At 55.4% G+C, this 20,015-nt stretch overlaps 1 protein-coding gene and 1 long non-coding RNA gene across 2 annotated transcripts in view; both read right to left on the bottom strand.

The window, feature by feature from the left end:
• LOC139436312 (uncharacterized) overlaps positions 1–8,807 on the bottom strand; it is a 28,869-nt gene extending 20,062 nt beyond the window's left edge. Inside the window, exons 1-2 of the long non-coding RNA XR_011645571.1 lie at positions 7,229–8,807; positions 6,493–6,670 (exon numbers count right to left, since the gene is read on the bottom strand). This is a non-coding gene — a long non-coding RNA (uncharacterized lncRNA). The remainder of the gene's footprint in view (positions 1–6,492; positions 6,671–7,228) is intronic.
• Positions 8,808–9,296: 489 nt separating this feature from the next.
• On the bottom strand, positions 9,297–20,015 carry C13H1orf115 (chromosome 13 C1orf115 homolog). The gene is made up of 2 exons (XM_058275246.2): positions 19,710–20,015; positions 9,297–11,764 (listed from the first exon to the last, which is right to left on the bottom strand). The coding sequence occupies exons 1-2, from the start codon at positions 19,998–20,000 to the stop codon at positions 11,645–11,647; spliced, it is 411 nt and encodes a 136-aa protein (XP_058131229.1). The 5' UTR covers positions 20,001–20,015; the 3' UTR covers positions 9,297–11,644.

Raw genomic sequence — 20,015 nt, 5'->3', positions numbered from 1 at the left:
AGAACCTCTCCTTCCCAGGCTCTCTTTCCTGGACACCCCAATGGGCCCCCCCCATTCCCTTCCCCACTTCCACGATGCCCACCCCAGGCCCATCCTGTCCCCGCAGCTGCCAAGGGACTCTCTTCAAGTTATAGAATTTAAAACCAAAGCACTTGGGATCTAGCAAAGATTTCCCCTCCATTTAAAAGAAGACCTACCCTCGGGGCGGTGGCCCACAGGCCCTGTACCCTGGTCTCTCCATGGACCCTCATTTCCCACATCCTGCCTTGCTCCTGCCTCCCGTCCTGCCTTTCTCACACTAAGCTGAGCTCCTCCCCTCCTGCAGGCTCCCTCAGCTGAAGGCTTTGGGTACTTGTCCTTGCCAGGTCCTGAGGGGCCTCCCTTCCCCCCACCTGAGGTTGGAGCCCCCCCATCGGCCTCCTCCATCGCTGTCGGTGCTTCAGGGGTCTTTTCTCTTGGGCCACCACATCGGCCTGGTTGCCAGGTGTCCCAGCCCAGAGTAGATGCCCAGGAGACGCTTGTTAAGTGATATAGGGATATAGGAGAAAAGGACTCATCTGATACCAGAGAGCGGAGTGCCCATCTCACTCCAGGACACTGTGACACTGTGACAGATGGACTCGGGCTGGCTCAGAGCCCCAGGATTTCTCCGGGGAACCTTGAGCACGGAGCCCCGGGAGAGAACAGCCTGCCGCACTTCCTTTCGGGACCGCCCGCATTTCACCTGTCCTTAAGGCCCTGAGGATTCAGCAGTGAACAAACAAAGCCCCTGCTTGCCAGTGGGGGACTGGGCCCCCCGTGAGCAAACCCACGCAGGGGAAACACAGACTGACAGCGCGAACAGGTGCTGCGATGGCGGGATCCCCCTCAGTGGAGGTGGGGGGCTCAGCTGAGCGGGTCCACAGCTGTGAAGTGGGCGGGTGACCGTCCTTCCCACAGAGCTGGTCGAAGCCGAAGTCCGGCCCATGCCCCTCTGCTCCCACCCTGCAGGGGCTCCTCTTCCCACTCCCAGCAAGAACCAAGCCCTGGGTGGCTGCCCCGGCCCCAACTCTGCACCCCAGCCCTCTGAACTCACCCCCTCCCACTGGACCCCAACTCCCTCCAGGTGTTCTGCTGCTCCGCAGAAGGCCGGGCAGCACCTTGGGGTGGAGGACGCGGGGAACATTCGCCATTCACACGTGGATCTCCTCCAGGGGTCGGCCAGCCCCCCAACGCGCATGCGCACGGGCACGCAGGCGCACGGGCACGCATGCGCACACACGCTTGACTGGGCACAGGCAGCTGGGTGCACACAGGCCGGTCCAGAGAGGCTTTTCTGTGCCGCCAGCAAGCGCGGGGAGACCTTAGAGCGCAGCTTCTCCTGGCCAGGCAGGGCTAAGGGGAGCGCCCACGGCCCTCCACTTTCAGCAGGTGAGGGCCCTTAAAGGGCTTTTACATCGTGGGCCAGAAAATAATTAGCAGCAACCAACGTTGCCTTAGACAAACCAGCAAGTTTCCTGTAGCGATAGGGCCAGTTTCCTTTCTTCCTTTCTTTTCCCCATTCCCTTCCTTTATCCCCCCCCCCCAAGTATTTTTTTTTTAAGATTTATTTATTCCTCTCCCCCCCCACGCCCGTTGTCTGTTCTCTGTGTCTATTTGCTGCGTCTTCTTTGTCCGCTTCTGTTGTCAGCAGCACAGGAATCTGTCTCTTTTTGTTGCGTCATCTTGCTGGTCAGCTCTCCATGTGGGTGGCACCATTCCTGGGTAGGCTGCGCTTTCTCTCGCGCTGGGCGGCTCTCCTTACGGGCGCACTCCTTGCACGTGGGGCTCCCCTGCGCGGGGGACACCCCGTGTGGCACGGCACTCCTTGGGCGCATCAGCACTGCGCATGGGCCAGCTCCACACGGGTCAAGGAGGCCCGGGGCTTGAACCTCGGACCTCCCATGTGGTAGACGGACGCCCTAACCACTGGGCCAAGTCCGTGTCCCCCGCTAAGTATTTATCAAGCATCTACTCTACACAAACACCGGGTGGGATTCCGCGTGTTGGGAGCTGCAAGTCAACAACCAATTCTAATAAAATGGGGGCTAAGGAGGGGGACAGGCTGGAGGCTGCAGGTGTGTAGCCCTGGCTTCAGGTCAGCTGCGAGGCCAGGGAAGGTTTCATGGTGGGGCTGGCCCTGGCGCTTGCCTTGAGCGGAGAACAGCATTCCAAGGAATATGCCTGTGCATGAATTCAAACTTATCTAATTCTGTATCCAAGTGTGCCTAGTTTCCAGAAAGCCAACTAAGTGATACAGGTGCTACAGGCTCTGAATATCAGGAAGGGGGCAGACGGGGCGTGGGTTCCAACTTCCCTCCAGACGGAATGTGGGCAGCATGTTAATTCAAGCTCACCTGGTGTCCAGACCCCCAAAACTCTAAAAAACTAACAAAGAAAGCCCCTTTTGCATAAAAGCACCGCTTGACCCCCCCCCGCAACCCCCTCCCCCCCCCCCCCCCCCGTATAAAAGGGACCTAGAAATCCCATTCAGCGCTTGGGTTCTTTGGACAGAGCTCTGCCGGCCAGCTGGCTGTTACTAAATTTTCCATGTCCTGGCCTTCAATACTGCAATCACCCGACTTCTCTCTGCTCCAACATAAGGGCAGTGGAGGGCCGGGTGGTCTCTCTGGGCCAAATCCTGGGGAACCTTGGTCAGGAGGGAAGCAGGGCCCAGGGCGTGGTGGGGCTGGGGAGAACAACAGCAAGGCCAGAAAAACAACTCAGAGGCCAGCGGGGCAGGCACTTCTATTGTGTCCGTTTCCTCCGCGAGAGGCTGCAGAGAGGAGACAGCTGGCCCGAAGCTCCGAGCGCCCTTGAGAGCTCCACAGGAGGCCAAGTGAGAGACAAGAGCCGACTCCTCGTTGAAGGAGAGAGTAAGCCACCATCAGACAGAAGGACGTGCGATTTTGTACAAAGCAGGCTGTGAGAAGTGCCTCCGACCGGGAGCACCAGAGCGCGGCGGGAGTGCAGGGTCCACTTTAACCTCGTTGTTTTACAGAAAAAAGATGCGCACTCGGAGAGGGGAGGACAGGCTCCAGGTGGCACGGCCTGCTTTCCTCACTCCCTAGAGCTTGCTTGGACTACTTTCTGGGGCTGAGAGTGGGCGGGGGACAAGGTCCATTGCCCTGCCTGCGGGGTCATAGAGGAGGATTCCAGGCTCCCGTCCTCGACCCCGTGGCCCAGGGCTCCAGGGCAGGGGGCCGTGGAGATCCCGGCCCAGCCAGACGCTTCCCTGCCCCAGCCTCCCAGGCTCTGAGGCCAGCAGGCCTGGCCGTGGCCCCGGTCAAGCAGGAGCGCACGCAGGCTGTGGTCACACGGGAAGGCATCTCAGGCACAGGCCACTGCCCTCTCCCCACTGGCCCTCTCCAACCACACTGGCACTCGGCTCTCTTCACCGCTGGGCCTCTGCACACATTATTCCCACGGCCCCAAATTGCTCTTCTTCTCCCACCCCGGACCAGCCCTTCTGCCTGGGCAGCTCCCACTCTTCCTGCAGGTCCCAGCTTTGGGAATAGGGTGGGGGGCTCCCCGCTAAACTCCCCTTGATCCCTGCATTTACTCTCATCACAGCGGATGACAATTCCCTGAGGTGTCCCATAGACTGGAAGTTGCCTCAAAGCCACACTTTTCTTGGTTTATTCTAGAAATAGGAATAATAACACAACCCCCCCCCCCACCCCAACTCTCTGCTTTCTGCGTCCATTCACTGTGTCTTCTTCTGTGTCTGCTTGTCTTCTCTTTAGGCAGCACCCGGCACTGATCCTGGGACCTTCCAGTGTGGGAAAGAGGCGCTCAATCTCCTGCGCCACCTCAGCTCCCTGGTCTGCTGCGTCTCTGATCGTCTCTCCTCTGCGTCTCTTTTTATTGTGTTATCTTGCTGCACCAGCTCTCCACACGGGCCCGCTCTCTGCGCGGGGCCAGCGCGCCATGGGGGCCGGTTCACCGCCCCTAGGAGATCCCGGGAATCGAACCCTGGACCTCCCACGTGGTGGATAGGAGCCCAGTCCCTTGAGTCACGTCCACTTCCCAATGAGGCTCTTTCTACAGTGGATAAAGTTATTCCCATTTTTCGGATGGGCAAACCGATCCAGAGAGACGGAGCCTCTCGCCCAAGGCCACGCAGGTGATGATTCACACGGTAATACACACCCAGACCCACCTTCCTGGAAGGACTCTGCCCTGGCCGCAGCTGCTGGTAGCAGCCAGCCTTCAGCTAAGGCCCTCCCGAGGACTGCCTCAGCTGCCTCAGCTGCCTCGCCCAAGATCACGCCCTTCCCAGGGCCACCGACTGACCAAAGCGGGGCCATAAAGCCCTGTCCTCCCGGCACAAGGTCAGACGGCCCGAAGGGCCCTTCTAGCCTTGGAGCTTAGCATGGGGTGGGCTGAAGCCTTTGCTGGGCTGCGCTGTAGCTCAGCTTCTCCCTCCAGCCCTGCTCCTTGGGTGCTGAGTCCCAGGGTGCCCCTTAGTAATCACCCTGTCTGCTGCCTGTTGGTCCCTCTGACCTCAGCACGCACAGCCCAGCACCCCATGTGGCCTCCCGGTGCAGCAGCCCTGGCTTCTGGCACAGCGCAGAGGTGCAGAACTTCCTTGGATAAATAAGTGAACAGCCAGATGAACGGACGCTTTCGGTGATGAAGGAAGTTGCATCTTGGCCCCCCAGATTTCCGTACAAGCTATTGCTAAGTTGGTTGGTTTTGCCAGCAGGGTTCGCAGTGCGTGACGAGGACGTGGATGGCCCGCCACGCCCTCGCCCCTTCCGAGTCTTGCCGCTGCTCGTTTGTCCTGAGAAAACTCTGAGCACTGGAGACTTGCCTGACCCTCTCACCCCCACGTTACGGTGACAGCTGGTTTGGGGATTCCAGGAACAAGGTCAGTGGGCAAGCCTGAACTAAGTTTGAGGCTCAGAGTCCAAGTCCTTCCCGTCTGGGGTGTTGGAAGAGATTACCGGCTGCAAACCAGCCCTCTCAGCCCCCTGGAGGCCACCCCCTTGGGATAAAGGATTCATTTCAGTTGTCTGCAGCCCTGGATTCTCTCTCTCCTCTTCCTCTTGAGCTACCATGCCACCCGCACCAGCCTTAGCTCCTCTGAGGCTCCAGCCATCTTTGTTTTCAAAAAGGGAAAGCTGAATTTCTAATGGAGATCTTGAACCGGGGCAGGCTGCTGGCAGCATGAGCTTAGGGGCAAAAGAGGAAAAGGCCAGTGCATGGAGGAGGCGGCGCTGCTCTCTCCTCCTCTCCGTGCCCCCCCTGACTTGCTCCGTGCCTCCCACTGCCCCCACCCCTTCTCCAGCACTGCTGTCTCACAGGCCAGGGGCAAATCAAGTGCTGGCTTTCAGCCAGGAGCTACAGGCTAGATTCTCAGTATACTTCCTATCACTGACTCTTCCAAACAAGCTTCTGAAGTAGATACTCTTTGCTCTACTTTGCAAACCAAACAAAAGCAAACAAAACTGAAATTCCAAAGTTGAGGGACCTCTGCAAGGTCATGAGTTAGAGGGTTTGAAGCCAGGTTGTCTGGTGCCAACACGGCTCCAGATGGCTTCCTGCTGCCCCTGGTGGCTCTGGGAGGGGGCCCCGGGGTCCCCGGTGAACAATGAGGGCTAGCTACAGGGAACAGATACCGGTCAACGGGAGTAGTAACTGTGGCTGCTGAAGTCACACCAGGAAGCGTGGCAAAGTAAAGTAAACTCAACACTCCTGATTCTCCCCAGTCCCTCCGACTCCCTTCATGGCTTGGCCATGCAAATCAGCAGCAAAGTAATCTCAGCATCTTGAAAATCAAGTGTACAAGAGGTGGGTTTTGGAGAAGTCTAAGTTGGATCACAGTATGTCCATCAGGAATGCAGATCAATTCCATTTTTTTTTTTTTTTAAGATTTATTTATTTCTCCCCACCCCCTCTGTAATCTGCTCTCTGTGTCCATTTGCTATGTGTTCTTCTGTGTCTGCTTGACTTCTCATTAGGCGGCTCCTGGAACTGATCCTGGGACCTTCTGGAGTGGGAGAAGCAATCATTCTCTTGCACCACCTCAGCTCCCTGCTCTGCTACTTCTCTTGTTGTCTCTCCTCCGTGTCTCTTGTTGCATCATCTTGCTGCGCCAGCTCTCCGCGTTGACCGGCTCTCCTGCATGCGGGTGGCACTCCGTGCAGGGTGGCATTCCCACGTGGGGTGGCACTCCAGCATGGGCCAGCTGTCCACGAGGGCCAGCTTGCCCTCACCAGGAGGCCCTGGGCATTGAACCCTGGACCTCCCATATGGTAGACGGGAGCCCAATCGCTTGAGCCACATCCGTTTCCCCAGGTTGATTACATTTAAACCTTCCCTCTTCCCACTGACCCTGTAGGAAATGGAAATGGGAGGCAGCTGAAACTGGTGAAAGGGCATAGACTCAAGCCCTTGTGTCATGAATTCCCAGCTTCCCTGAGCTTTGGTTTCCTCATCTGTAAAAAGAGACTATATAACAGTACCTACCTCACCACCACTGTTCCTGAGAGGGAAAGGAACCTGAGACGTAGATGCAGTGCTGTCGCGCAGGCACGAGGGCTGGGCACCCTGCAGGCCTGCCCCTCTCCTCTGATCTGCAGACATCAGGGCTGCGAGGAGAGGCAGCAGGCAGGACGGCGGCTGTGGGCCTTACGCGGACGACTCACTGGTTCATGGAAACGAAAACACAGAAAGACAAACAGATTCAAGTCTGGTTTTATATGGGAGAATGCCAGATATGAAGAAAGTTCATGATTAACAGTCTTCCTTTTCTCCTTTACTCTCTTAAAGATGGACAAGACACAAATCATCCGCTCAGTAAGTGGCCACTCGGTCCTAACAGGAAACTCCACGCCTGGTCACTGTGGGCATAATAATACCTAAAAAGAAGACCCCAGCCTGTGAAGTGCTTCCCCAGCGGGTGGGCTGCTCCCTTCACCCCCCCCCCCCACACACACACAAACAGGTGTTGTTTCACCGCTTTCTACCTCGGCAGCTGTTCTCAACACCTCTCACACGAGGGTCAAAGACCAGAAATGACTCGCCTGTTTTCACTGAAGAAAGCAAGTCCTGGGGCTGACACGATTTACCCTGGAAGAAAAGCCCAGGTGAAAGGAGCTTTGGCTCTGTTTCTGCGGAGTATTTTGGCCCCAACTCTTATTTCTAGCTTGAACCAGGCGTATTTGTTTACAGTCCTGTCAACAGGTTATGCAAAAGGAATCACCTGAAAAACATCTTTTAGAAAAGCAAGGCCAACCCGGCAAGTGTTGGATTCTGGTCTTCTGTTCGTCTTAGACGCAGCTGAGGGCTGGAAGGCAGGGGCGGGCAGCGCCTGAGTTCCGCCTGAGGCTTCCCTTGCGAAACCTTTGTCCTGGCCCCACCGCCTCCCCCACCCGTGTGGCACTGTGCATCTATGCAGATGGCTCTATGCAGATCTGAAGAGGTCTCTTTTTCCCCTCGGGTGGTTTGGCAAAAAACAATCTTGTTTAAAACGAAACAAAACACACACCAGATTCCGCGGATTAATTTTTTCTCACATTTCCCTAAGAATGGTCACGTGGGTTTGAGATTTACTTCCCAGCCACCTGGGCTTTTGGCCAAACCATGGGGCCTCTCAAATGCAGCTGTTACTGGGATGCTGATGTAGCAAGGGCAAAGAATTAACAAATAATTATGATTACTAAATCATTATTCTAGATGCCTTCAAGTTACAAAACAGCAAAAGGCTAATACCTGAAATGTGCTGTGAATTGAGGTGCCACCCTCCCGGCGGCTGGCCCTCCCCTTAGCCTCACCCCCGTGCGAGCTGACAGCTGGGAGGGTGACGCTCCACCGCCCTGTCTAACACCCATATGGAAACCTCGTGACCGCCCTTCACTCTGAACTTCCTATCTCATAACCTTGATCGCTGGCGGTGATTGTAACTTCGTAACTCCCCGAGGTGTGGGTCCACCCCCAGGCTGCTGAACTCCTGAACGTGGAAGAAAGGAGCCTGGTCCAGCTCCACCCGGTACTCATTAGCAGCACCCCGATGGTATAAAATTTTAGAATCTCTGCAGATCAGGGAGGCAGTCTTTGGCCTTCGAAGGAGCCTGACCTCCTTTGCTTGCGCAACCGAATAAACTTTTTGTGTGAAACCCAGGTGTCTCAGAAACTGGCTTGAAAGACGCACCAGGAGAAAAGAACCCGCTCTGGCTCCCTATCACGGAGAGCATGTTTTCCCTTTACCAGGCTTCCAGGGAGGTGGAGAGCGCGTTCAGGTCATTTCGGGGATAACAACCTCACGAAGTTCAGTTCAGTGTACCTTGAATCAGGAGACTGCCATCCTGGGTGGAAAACCCACCACAGGCGGCTAAACCTACAACTGCAGTGACAACTGCCTAGTCCACAGCCGTAGGTGGCTGAGGGCACCGCCTTGCCCCGGAGGACGCCTGGAAAAAGTATAAGCTCTGAAATGAGGAGGCCTGAGTTCAAGTCCTGCCTTGGGGTGCTTCTTTCAGGAAAGCCAGTCAGGGGCTCTCCGACCAGGCACAGGAGCTGGACAGAGGGACAGCAGGGCCTTTCCAAGGCAGCTGGGGAGGTGGGGGCCCCTGCTTCTTTCTGCTTTCTTGTAAGCCCAACAGCAGTTTGGGTTCCCGGGACCCCCACCCCACCTGCGCAGATGATCAGATGGCTGCCCAGGACCACTGCCTCCTCCAGCTTGCCCACCCCCGAGGCCTTTCACCTTGCTTCCGCGAGGACTCAGGCAGCGAGCATGTTCCACTCGCCCAGCGAGGGCCTGGCACCCTGCGGCCCCAGTCGCTTCTCCCGGCACCCTGCGGCCCCAGTCCCTTACCCCGGCACCCTGCGGCCCCAGTCCCTTACCCCGGCACAGCACTTTCCCCGTACGGCCAGGGTTTCTCAGCCCAGACCTGCCAACAGCTCCATCAGATCCTTCTCAGCTGCTTTTGGAAAACGTGGCTCTTTGGCCCCGTGTCCGCTCCTGCAAATCTCAACAGGAGGTTCAGGAAATCTTTATATCCCACGAACGCGTGTGCCGAGGCCACCTGCGCACTGACGCCAAGTCTGCCGAGCTTCGAGGGGCTGCCCGACCTTTCACAGCCAGGATGGGGCTGCCAGGCGGCTGGGGCTTCCCTGCCTCAGGCTCCCACCGGAGCTCCCAGGGGAAGTGGGGAGATGGAAGCGAAGCCTCGGAGGAAGTTCTCAGCTTGGGTGGGTCCTCCAGGAATCTCCCTTCTATGAAGTTGGAAAGTGAGGGGTAAAAAAAGAAAACACCGTCACACACAGACACATTAAGCAAATCAGGGGATTTTATTCACACAACAGAATAAGCGAAGGAAATGCAAGAGCCTCTTGGTCAAGTGGGTAAAAGCAAAGAAAGCTTTAATACCCGGTTTTCAGTAGGGTGTGGGCCCTGGCAGGAACAAAGAGAAAAAGAAAGCAAAGGCAAAATGATGGCTGGAGTTGAAATTTCTTAAGCTCAGTGAACCGTGTAAGAGGAAAACGGCAGTGTCCCGGTGCCCCCGGGTCGGGAAGGGGCTCCTCGGGCTGCGCCACGGTTGGGTGAAGTTAATCTTCTGTACACATGAACCTGACTGCTCAGGCCAATCTCCCGGGAGGTTTCATTTCTGAAACTTCTGGGTTAATTCTTAACCAGACTTTAAGAAAATTCCAGGGCCAAATGTGCTTGTCCTCAGGTTCTCTAATTTGGGGGGAAGGAGCAAAGAAAGTCTTCCCTGGATACTCTTCCAGGCAGGAAAGCCCTCGGCAGACCTCTCCTTTCCCTGGTTCCTGCTTGGACTTTCCAGGAAGACACACCGGCCCCCTGGAGCTAGCAGCCCCTGGGCTGGTCCCTGACACAGCCCCGGCTCGCCCGCCCGCGACCGTGTGTCATCCATTTAGCAGACAGGGGACCATGACACCCAACAACCGCGCTCCGCTTTTCCTTCCATTTACGACTTTCCTCCTCCCCGACTCCACGTTTTGCTGGGTAGGCTAAAATGATCTTAGATGCATGAAAATGAACCATTATTGAATTCCATCATTTGGGCTAAAAACAAGGTCATTGGTTTTCTCCTTCCCTCACAAACATTAATGTTGCAAGAACTGGGTCCAACGTCATCTTCTAGGAGAGCCTCCAGACAGTGAAGCTGAGTCTAGCTAGCTTCACAGCTCCAGCCTTCTCCTCCACCCATTCCTTTTTCTGTCTATCTCTGTCTTCCCACGTTCTCTACTCCCCACCTGGCCAGACTTGACCTGTAGAGCATGAGAGGCGAGGTCTCCCTTGCCTGCCGCCACACCTGCAGACCGGTCAGCAGCAACCACTGTGGACTTCTGGATATTTGGGAATCAAAGTCAGGCCTGTTGCCCCAATGTGGGGGTGGACAGACCTTCCTCTTTATCACACCGCCCTGACCCAAGGCTCAGCGGTATTCCATGGGTCACCCTTGGTGGGTGTCAAGCCCAGGGCCCGGCCGCCCCTCACCTTCGAATTCAGGTGAGGAGAGGTCTACCTGGGCAGTGCAGAAGAGGAAAGGACGCTCCAAAGGCGTGAGCTCGCCCAGCCTCTTCTGGCCCCCTCTAGAAGGTCTCCTAAGGTTCCCACCATGACTAACCCAGAGCCGGCTCCCGTACTTCCACTTCTCGCTTTCCAACTTCCTCCTCACCTGCCTTCTACCTGCTGGTTCCTTCTCTAAATCACATTATTCATTGCCCGGTGTTGTCCCTCTGGCTCTCTCTTGGCCCCTGTGTCCCCTTCGTCAGCTTGGCCTAGAGGCGCTGAGCTGCAGTCTGGAGTGAGTTGATGCTGCTAGGCCCAGAGACCCATCCTCTCACCCACCCAGAGTGGGCGCTGGAGCTGCTGCAGGGGAGTCGGGCCTGCCGCCAACATGAGGCTGGGCCACGGGGGCGGGGGGCACCGCCAGCCAGCCACCCAGCCTGCATCTGCGCTGGCCGTCACGCCTCCCTGTCAGCTGCACAGGGTCAGAGATGGGCAAAAGCCCTTATCTGCCTTCAACAGTCCGGACACATCCGTCCACACGGCGTTCAAAACAACAGCGCCTTCAAAGGGAATTTTCTTTCCTTCCTTCTTCTCAAGCCCGTAATTAAAATCCTGGTGACAAAGGGCTAGGGATGGGAGGGGTGGGGGAGGCAGAGGAAGGAGAAGGGCTTCAGAAATAAACAGCTCCTTTGCTGCCCTCGGAAGCGAGGGCTGTGAGTGCCCGGTCAACCCGTGACCTCCCAGGAGAATCCACCAGGTCACGGGACGTCAAACCCTTCTTTCCTTCACACCCTCTCCTGTGCAGCCCACCCACAGTGCTCTCGTTTGTCGACTGTTCTCCTCCAGCCTCCTCGCGTGGAACGACAAGAAGGTGCTGCTTGGGTGAACGCACGCTTGTAGCAAAGCTAACCCGGACCTAATCCTCTCTGGGACTGTCCATCAGATCCACGTGTGTCCAAGAGGCGGAAAGCTCAGCAGATGGGGGCAGGCACGGCTCATCTCCGGCGTTCATCCAACGGGACCAAGAGAGCCTTTTTTTTCATTCAAGCGTTTTGTGAGTTCAAGTCTGAATTACTCTTGCCTTGGCGCAGCTCCCCGAGCAGAGACTCCCGATTCATTCGCGGGGCCCCGGCAGCCCCACTAGCGGACGAAGGACACCACGCTGGTGGCCACCCCGAAGGGCGCCGAGTAGGCCGCGGCGAACCCCTGCAGGCCGATGACCAAGTAGCGGCATCCTTTGGCGAAGAACTTCCCAACGTTCTGGTTTTAGGAACAGAAGAGAAAAGCAACTGGTTAGGTTAGGCAACTCTTTCACCCCTCAGGTACGACGGTAACGGACATGAAGATTCATTATGGGGAAGTGGACTTGGCCCAGTGGTTAGGGCGTCCATCTACCACACCTTGACCCGTGTGCAGCTGGCCCATGTGCAGTGCTGATGCGCGCAAGGAGTGCCCTGCCACGCAGGGGTGTCCCCCGCATAGGGGAGCCCCACGCACAAGGAGTGCACCCCGTAAGGAGAGCCGCCCAGCGTGAAAGAAAGTGAAGCCTGCCCAGGAATGGCGCTGCACACATGGAGAGCTGACACAACAAGATGACACAGAGAAGAGACAACTGGGGGGTGGGGAAGGGGAGAGAAATAAAAAACAAAACAAAACAAAACAAAAAACCTAAAAAATTAAAATAAATAAAAAAAGAATCACTATGTCCAGGGAGTGGAGGTGGCTCAAGCGGTTGGGCACCTGCTTCCCACATGGGAGGTTCCGGGTTCAGTTCCTGGTGCCTCCTAAAAACAAAACAAAACAAAAAAACAAGCAAGAAGCACACAAATGACAAAACCAACTCAGGGAGCAGATGTGGCTCGGTGGTTGAGCACCGGCTTCCCACATACGAGGTCCGGGCACTTCAAAATAGAAGAAAGAAAAGAATCATTATGCCTCATTCCCCAAGGGGGAGTGTGAAAGTTACTGTGTTTCACATCTCTGGTGTCCCACGCCCACCCCCAACGTAAGCACATGGGGGGTGTCTCAGAGCAGACACCATCACCTTCAGGATAATTCAGGGCATTTCCGAAACAGCAATGAACTGCTGCTTCTCACATCAAAGCAGACTGGGGCACCTGCAACTGTGCTTCACTCGGCTTAACTGAAAGCCCACCCCCCATCTTCCCTCTACCTCTGGGACGTATTCCTGCCTGAATATGTCCTTTTTTAGTCTTCTGGTATTTTCTAAACGTAAGTCCTGTGTTTCTAATACAATTACATGCAACTTGAGGGTAAGGACTGGGCCACGCCCTCCCGGTATCCATTCGTCCTCCCCTGGTGCCAGACAGTGGACGTACAAAGGATTCAAATGGAATGGACCAGAAAAATTAAGAGCACTGACGACCACAATTTGCTGTACTATGGCCTCCTGCTCTTCTCCCACCCGCACGTGATGTCCTCATTCGCCATGACCTGAGCCTTCTCACACTCCTTGTCTTCAGCTATTTGGTGTCCAGTTCCAATAACCAGGTGGACTGGTTTCACTTAAAATTCCTGATCACAATCACGAACCTTATTTTGACTCTTTACACTGCCCAGAAAACCTTCTGTATCTCTTTAGCAGGCTTTCTCCCTCTCCCAGATGACTATTTTGTCCCTTTTCCTTTCTCCTCTAGCCTCCTCACTCCCAACACACAGGCACAGTCACCATCTCCACAACCTCATTAGATGAGCCCACTTTCCTTTCAATAAAAAAAGCAGAAGTCATCCGTAAACTTGTTCACCTTTCCACCACTCAGCCCACAAACCCACCTGCCCCTGCCCCGGCTTCTCCCACCCAGCTTCTCGTGCTATGATGGGGAAAATGGACCTCTTCCCCAAGGCCATTCCCCTCACACTCCCTGTGGGTACCGCCCTCCCCCTGCCCCTGGCTTCCTCCTCTCCAGCACCACCACTCTCTTCCTCTCCATTGGGCCATTCCCATTAGCTTACGCAGATGCTCAGGAACCACCTCTCCAGGTGCTTCTCCGTTACTGCCTCAGGGCTCTGCTCCTCTTTATGCCAAACCCAACGGAAAGAACCGTCCACACTTGCTGCTCTACTTCCCACTGCTTATTCCCTCTTATGCCTTTGTCACAGTCATTTACGGCCTCCCGTCTGCCTGATCCAAGGGACACTTTTCTGTCCTCCCCCGCCCTGACTTCTCTGAAGCATTCGACGCGCCTCGTGAAATAATCATTTGGACTCTGATGCCATGTTCTCTTGGGTTCTCCTACCTCACAGGCAGCTCCTCCTCCACCTTCTTTGCTGGATTATCCCTTCGATCAAGTTTTATTCTAATCTATTCTATTTATTTATTTATCAAGGTACCGGGACTAGGAATTGAACCCAGGACCTCGTAGGTGGGAGCCAGCACTCAACCACTGAGCCACATTGGCCCCCTTCATATTTTAAAATATTGGAGTTCTTCAATACTCTGTCCAGTGCCTTCTCCTTCCTCCCCTCACCCTCCTACAGTCTCTCTTTCGATGGTCTCATCTGTTTTCCTGTATTTCCTAAATGCCAAATTGATATCTTTGGCTTAGGCTCAAATATCCAACCCTCTGCCTGAGGTCCCCACTTTTTGAGACACCCCCCAGCTTCCTGGCTTGCATTCCTCCTTGCTGCACCAAGCAAATACACTCAACGTCGCTTGGCTACTGGCATATTCCTGATGGGCTTCAGACATCAGGCTTCAGCGAAATGACAGCACAGAAGGGTTCCGTTTATCCAAGATTACACAGCTGGTAAGGAGCAGAGCTGAAGCTCAATCCCAAGAAGTCTTACCTCAGAGCCCACGCCCTGAACCCCCGCACAACACTACCTTTCTTTAGTGAAGGTAGTTTGTACTTTTGTACTTGGGCCTGAATGAATCTATGAAAGGAAAGCACTTAAAACAGTGCCTGGCACGAAGTGCAGGCAATATAAGTATCCCAAAAAGTCAGTGATTATAAAATAACATTGGCTTCTTTTTCTTACATAATAATTTACGTTTGTTGTGGTAATATATAAATTCAAGATATTCTGTTACCTGCTCAATAAAGTTCCTTAGGAGCATCATTTTACCAGACATCTGCAGTTTAAACTAGAGTCCCCCACAACCACACAATGAGGGCAAGGCTGTGCTCTGCCCACTGCTTTATCTGCAGCATCTAGAGAGCACCTGGATAGCTCTTTCGGTGCCCCTGAAACTGAAAGAGGAGTCCTGGGACAACCAGGCAACACCCACGTCTTCTGCAGATGTGTGCAGCTGCAACAAGTATTCCAAGAGCCGCAGGGGAGTGCGCATACCTAAGCGTGTGTGTGTCTGGGGGGGTAGTACTGCTAAGAGAAACGTTTCTATATATTCATGCTAGGAATCTTTGGGAGAAATTTCACTTGCATTTTTGAAACAAACATCCAAAAATTTGTTTTCTGGGTGCAGGTATAACCATCAAAAGAGATCCTTTAAAATCAATGCCACTATCAACATGGATGGCCTATAGTCAATGTGACCTTTTTTGATATTTCGACATCCATTTTCCTTAGGCTGTTATGTTAAAACGTGCTTGTCATTTCATCCATGCAATTTAGAAAGAAAAAAACCTACTAAAATAGCTCCTTAACTGAAACACTGTCACAAGGCAGATTTGAGAAATGTGGTACAAAGAAATGTAAAGTGTCTATCACAGTGTCGTGTGAGCGAGCAGATTTTGGAGGAGACCTTGCCAGGGAACTCTCTCAGAGGGGCGGTGGGGAACGGGGGAGTGAGAGAAGAAATAGAACGACTTTCTAAGATGCCTGCGTCCCAATGCCCAGAACCTGGGAATATGTTACCTAATACAGCAAAAGGGAGGTGCAGGTGTGATTAAATAAAGGACCTTGAGATGGGCAGAGTTCTCTGGCTCGCCTGGTGAGCCCAGGGTAATCACAAAGGTGATTACACAGTGGGCATCAGGCAGAGGGCCCTGTCCTAGCAGGAGCAGGGCGCGGAGAAGGGACGTGGAGGCGCCCCGCGGCGACTTCGCGGTTGGAGGAAGGGGACCCTCGGTGACGGAGGCAGGGAGCCTCTGGAACCCGAAAGGACCAGGAAATGGATCGTGCCTTGGAGCATCGAGAGGGAACCAGCCTGGCCCACGCCCTTGAAACTGATTTTGGACTTTCAGCTCCCAGGACCATCAGGATACACCGGCCTTGTTTTAAGTCACTTTGTCTTAGCAGTGGCAGGAAGCTAGTACTGGGAGGGAGGACGTCTGGGGTTTTATTTTATTTTATTTTTTAACTTTTTATTTTGATATAATTTCAAATTTACAGGACAGCCGCAACCCACACAAAGAACTCCAACCTATTCCCTGCTCGGATACCTAGAACCGACCAACCTTTAGCCTTTTCCACACTGGCCTTATCACTATCAATCAATCAGTCATTTTCTAAACTGAAAGTAGGCTGCATACATAATGCTCCTTGAGTATTTAATAGTGCCATGTATATTTCCTTGGAGCAAAGATACTCACTTATGTAACCACATTAAGTACAGGCATGATACTTAGTTCAAGAAATGTAAAGTAGGGAAGCGGCTGCGGCTCGAGCAACTGAGCTCCGTTTACCAGACTGAGGACCTGGCTTCCTTCCCTGGGATCCCCTCGTAGGAAAAGGAAAAAGGTGACCCAGGCCTGCGCGGTAAAGCACAGGCCCCTACACAGTGGAGGGGCACACCAAAAAGATGAGGAAGCAACCAGACAGGGGAAAAAAAAAAAAAAGAAATTTACAGTGATAGGAAGCTTACAGTCCATGTTCTATTTTTCTTATGTTCCAATAATGACCTTTTGGGTGCCTTCTCCTCCATTATTAGATCCATTCCAGGATCATGTGTTGCATTTAATTGTCATTTTCTCTTTCTTTTTTCCTTTTTTTCTAGTTATTTTTTTTTTAAAAGAAGCTTTAGATTACATAAATGTTATATCAAAAATATAGGGGTGCCCATATACCTCCCTCCTTTCCCCTCCCACCTCAGTTTCAACTAACCCCAGATACCAGGGCTTCCTAAGGCTCCAGCTTCAAAAAGGAAACGAGCTCTAAACAAAGGTCACATTCCACCGGGTGCAAAGCTCAAGTCTCGAGGTCGGAAACTGTCAGGACCTAGGCACAAACTGACTTTTTCCCTGGATTAGAGCTCATTAAAAGCCAATCAGTATGGGGAAATTACAACTACTGTAATTCATGGATGATAGTTAGCAGTAATATTGTAATATTTCTGTGGCAATGGCAAAAAAAGATATTGTATCAATTCAAAGGGACAACAATAGCAGGCTATTGGGCCTTGTGGGATTTTTCCTTTGTTCTAAAGTTGGCGAAGGTGATGCCAGCTCGACTGAGGAAAAGGAGAGCCACCAAGTGCACGTTTTGCCCGGACTGTACAAAGCATGGAGCTGTGCAGGGAATCCAGGAGGGCGGGCTGTGCTAACAGCACAGCTATGAGGAGGGTCTCTCAGGAACTATAACGAATAGGCACAATGCCAATACAGGGTGCGACTAGTCAGCTGGGTTGAGGGGAAATACACCAAAGGGGCTGTAGTCAGTGGTAATATTTTGACGAAGCTCTTTCACAGGGTGCAGTAAATGCTTCACAACAAGGCAAGGGGGCGGTAGTGGGATGATGGATGGGAGCCGGTATGATGATGTGCATGTTTGTTTTGTAAGTTCACAACTTTTACTATAAATTTACTGTATATGTATGTTCGTGTATGAAAGATATACTTCAATAAAAATTTCTTTTTAATGAAAAAAAAAAAGTCAATCAGAAAAGAGTCAGACGGGGTCTCTGTTCCATCCCAGAGGCATGCGCAGCCCGTCGTGCCGGGGGCGCTGCTTTCAGTGCTTTACAAGGATCAGCTCCTTCACTCCTCACACCCTACAACCATCCCGTGTCACAGATGAGGAAACCGAGGCTGAGCGAGGGGAGTCACCCACCCAGCAGGGCGCAGGGCAGGGCGGCTCCGGGGAGCCTGGCTGGCAGCGGGTCCGCCCCCGCCGAGAAGGCAGCTGTCCCTCTCCCTGGCCACCGAAGCTGCACTCTCCCTCTCCACCCCTCTCCCGACTGCCGGGTTGCCAGAAGGCAATTCCCTCTCCACCCGCGGGTCGCACCGCGCTTCTCAGAGGTGCCTCCCGTGTTAGCTAAGTTTGGGGGGCTGCTCTTTCCTCCTGCCCCCCCAAATGCTGCTGCAGAGGCAGGGGCCGGGCGGGCCTCCGACCCCCAGCTCTGCTCCTCCCTAGCGGGGGGGCTGATTGCCCTTCCGTGTAAAATGGGGGAGCAACAGCTCTCCAAGGTTGCCGAGCCGCTGCAGGGCGCGGCGGGCACGGGTGTCACTACCGCGGGGCACCGGGCAGCAGGGCCCGCAGCACCAGCCGCCGCGGCCCTGCAGGAGCGTGCGCCCGCGCAGCACCGGGGACAGGAGGGGGCTTTGGCCCCGTCCTAAGGCCTCGTCCACGTTTCCACACTTCACAAACAGAAGCCCAGGAGGCTTCGGTGACAGACTTGAAAACTTGACCTACGAAAAGGGGGTTTAATCACCCCCTCCTGGAAGGAGACGCCAGCCCTGAGTAAGGGGCACCTGTTCGCACTGGGCGCACGGATGATACAATGTGACCTGGTGACTAAGGCAGGTCAAACACCCGCCGCCCCCCAGCCGTGGTGGGCTGTGCCCACGGGTTTCCGGCAAAAGGGACGGGCTACGTCCTCTCCCATGTTAGAGCCCGGCCACCCTCTCGCACCCCTCGAAAGAAGCGGGTGCTGGAACCGCTCTTTCTAAGGGTGGAAAGGACACGCCTCGGCGCAGCGCGCCAGGGCCCTCCCCCGCGCTCTCCTCCGTCCCTCGTGCTTTCACAGGCCCACACCTGGGCTGCTGCTGTCCCTCAGCCTTGCACGCCCTGCTCTACCGGGTGAACTCTTACCTCACCCTTCTGCCTCCAGGTCCCTGTGGCTGCAAAGCCTCCCCGACTGGCCTGCCTCAGCGCCCTGGGCGCCGGGCTCCAGGCTGGCTGCCCTCGGGGAGGCGGGACGGCGTCGCATTTCAATCTCTAGCGCTTAGCACAATGCCCGGCACACAGCGAGCACCCGAGTACATGCCCAAGTGCCAGCCCCTGAGCGGAAATTTCCACTCCATCAGCTCACCAGCTGAGACGCAAGTGACGGCCTCTTTGTGCTCGACTGGGATGGAGGGGAGAGATGACCAGTCCAAAGGCGACCCTAAGCCCAACGCTCCCAACTTTTAAAGTTTTAATATATTTTACCTATCCCTGCTTGGGTACTGCTGACACATCCAAAAACTGCTGACACATCTTTAAAGAGGACCATAAACCTGAGTTCCTAGGCGTGGCGACTGAAACTGGCTGCAGGTATGATAAGAGGCACTGGAAGTCACAGGTAGCTGGATAGAGGGCAGGTGAGGCCGTGGCCTCTGGCCTGGACGCAATGAGCACTGATTTCTCCTCTAGGTGGCCCGAGGGAGCAGAAGTCCCTGGGGTCCTGTTTTTGGCTTTGATTTCGGGAGGGGACACTGCCATTTTGTCCCATTCTCCCTCTCTCACGCCTCCAAGGCAAGCCTAAGTGTGTTTTGGGGGCAGGTTAGTACACAGCTGGCTGGGGTGAGAAAAGGAGAGTCAACAAGCGCTTAGGTGTGCATTTGCTGGATCCCAGGCTCTGGAAACACCCTTGTGGGTAGGATAAGCCCAGCAGTCCTCAGCTAGTGGGATATCCTGGAAAGGAGGCTGCGGGGAAGCAGAACCCCTGGGCTGCGACCCCTGCTTTCCAGCTGGGGCAGCCTCTCCAGGTCCCCAGACCACGCTGAAGCCTCCGCCCGCCCCTCTGTGATATGGGGACACGGATTCCCGGGCTGCCCGCTGTGGAAGGCCGCTGGGGTGGGAACGCTTGACAGTGTCGTTCACGCGCCCCCAGAGGGGCGGGAGGGAGAGCGGGGCTCCGGGGCCCCTGACTGCGTCTCCACCGTCGCTTGCCGCCCACTTCTTCCCTCCCTTCCCGGGGGACGGGCTGGACTCCTGAGGGCTGGAGCAGCGAAGGCGGGCGAGGCAGCGCGGGCTGCAGGTCCGGTGCGGGGCGCGGCTGCCCTAGGCTGCAGCCGCGCCCAGTCGGACGGGCTCCCCGGGGTGGGAGAGGCCGCCGGGCCGGGGCCGGGGCGCGGGGCCCTACCTTGCCGCACTTGTTCAGCCTCCGGCGGCGCCTCTTGGCCGTGTCCCCCGGCGCGCGCTCCTCCGGCGGCTCGGAGCGCCCGGGCAGCAGGGTGCGGGGCGCCCCCCGGGGCCCCGCGCGCCGCGCCCCCGGCCCGCCCGCCGCGTCCTCGTCCTGGTCCTCGTGCTCGGCCTCCAGGTGCTCCAGGATGGGCGCCGCCTCCTCGTCCGCCGCCGCCCGCCCTCGCCCCCGGGGCCCGCGGCGCGGGAAGCCGCCCGCCGCCCGGCTCCGCAGCCCCGCGCCCCGCGGCATCGCGCCCGCGCCTCT

This window comes from Dasypus novemcinctus, chromosome 13 (assembly GCF_030445035.2).
Source record: "Dasypus novemcinctus isolate mDasNov1 chromosome 13, mDasNov1.1.hap2, whole genome shotgun sequence".
NCBI lineage: Eukaryota > Metazoa > Chordata > Mammalia > Cingulata > Dasypodidae > Dasypus > Dasypus novemcinctus.
Note: the sequence above shows the minus strand (reverse complement) of the source record. Positions and strands in the feature narration are given on the sequence as shown.

What these genes read in the sequence shown, in the direction of transcription:
- C13H1orf115 (XM_058275246.2), bottom strand. Translation starts at nt 20,000, where the DNA reads ATGCCGCGGGGCGCGGGGCTGCGGAGCCGGGCGGCGGGCGGCTTCCCG. An exon ending in GGCTGAACAAGTGCGGCAAG is followed by an intron (nt 11,765 to 19,709) that starts GTAGGGCCCCGC and finishes TCCTAAAACCAG; the next exon opens with AACGTTGGGAAGTTCTTCGC.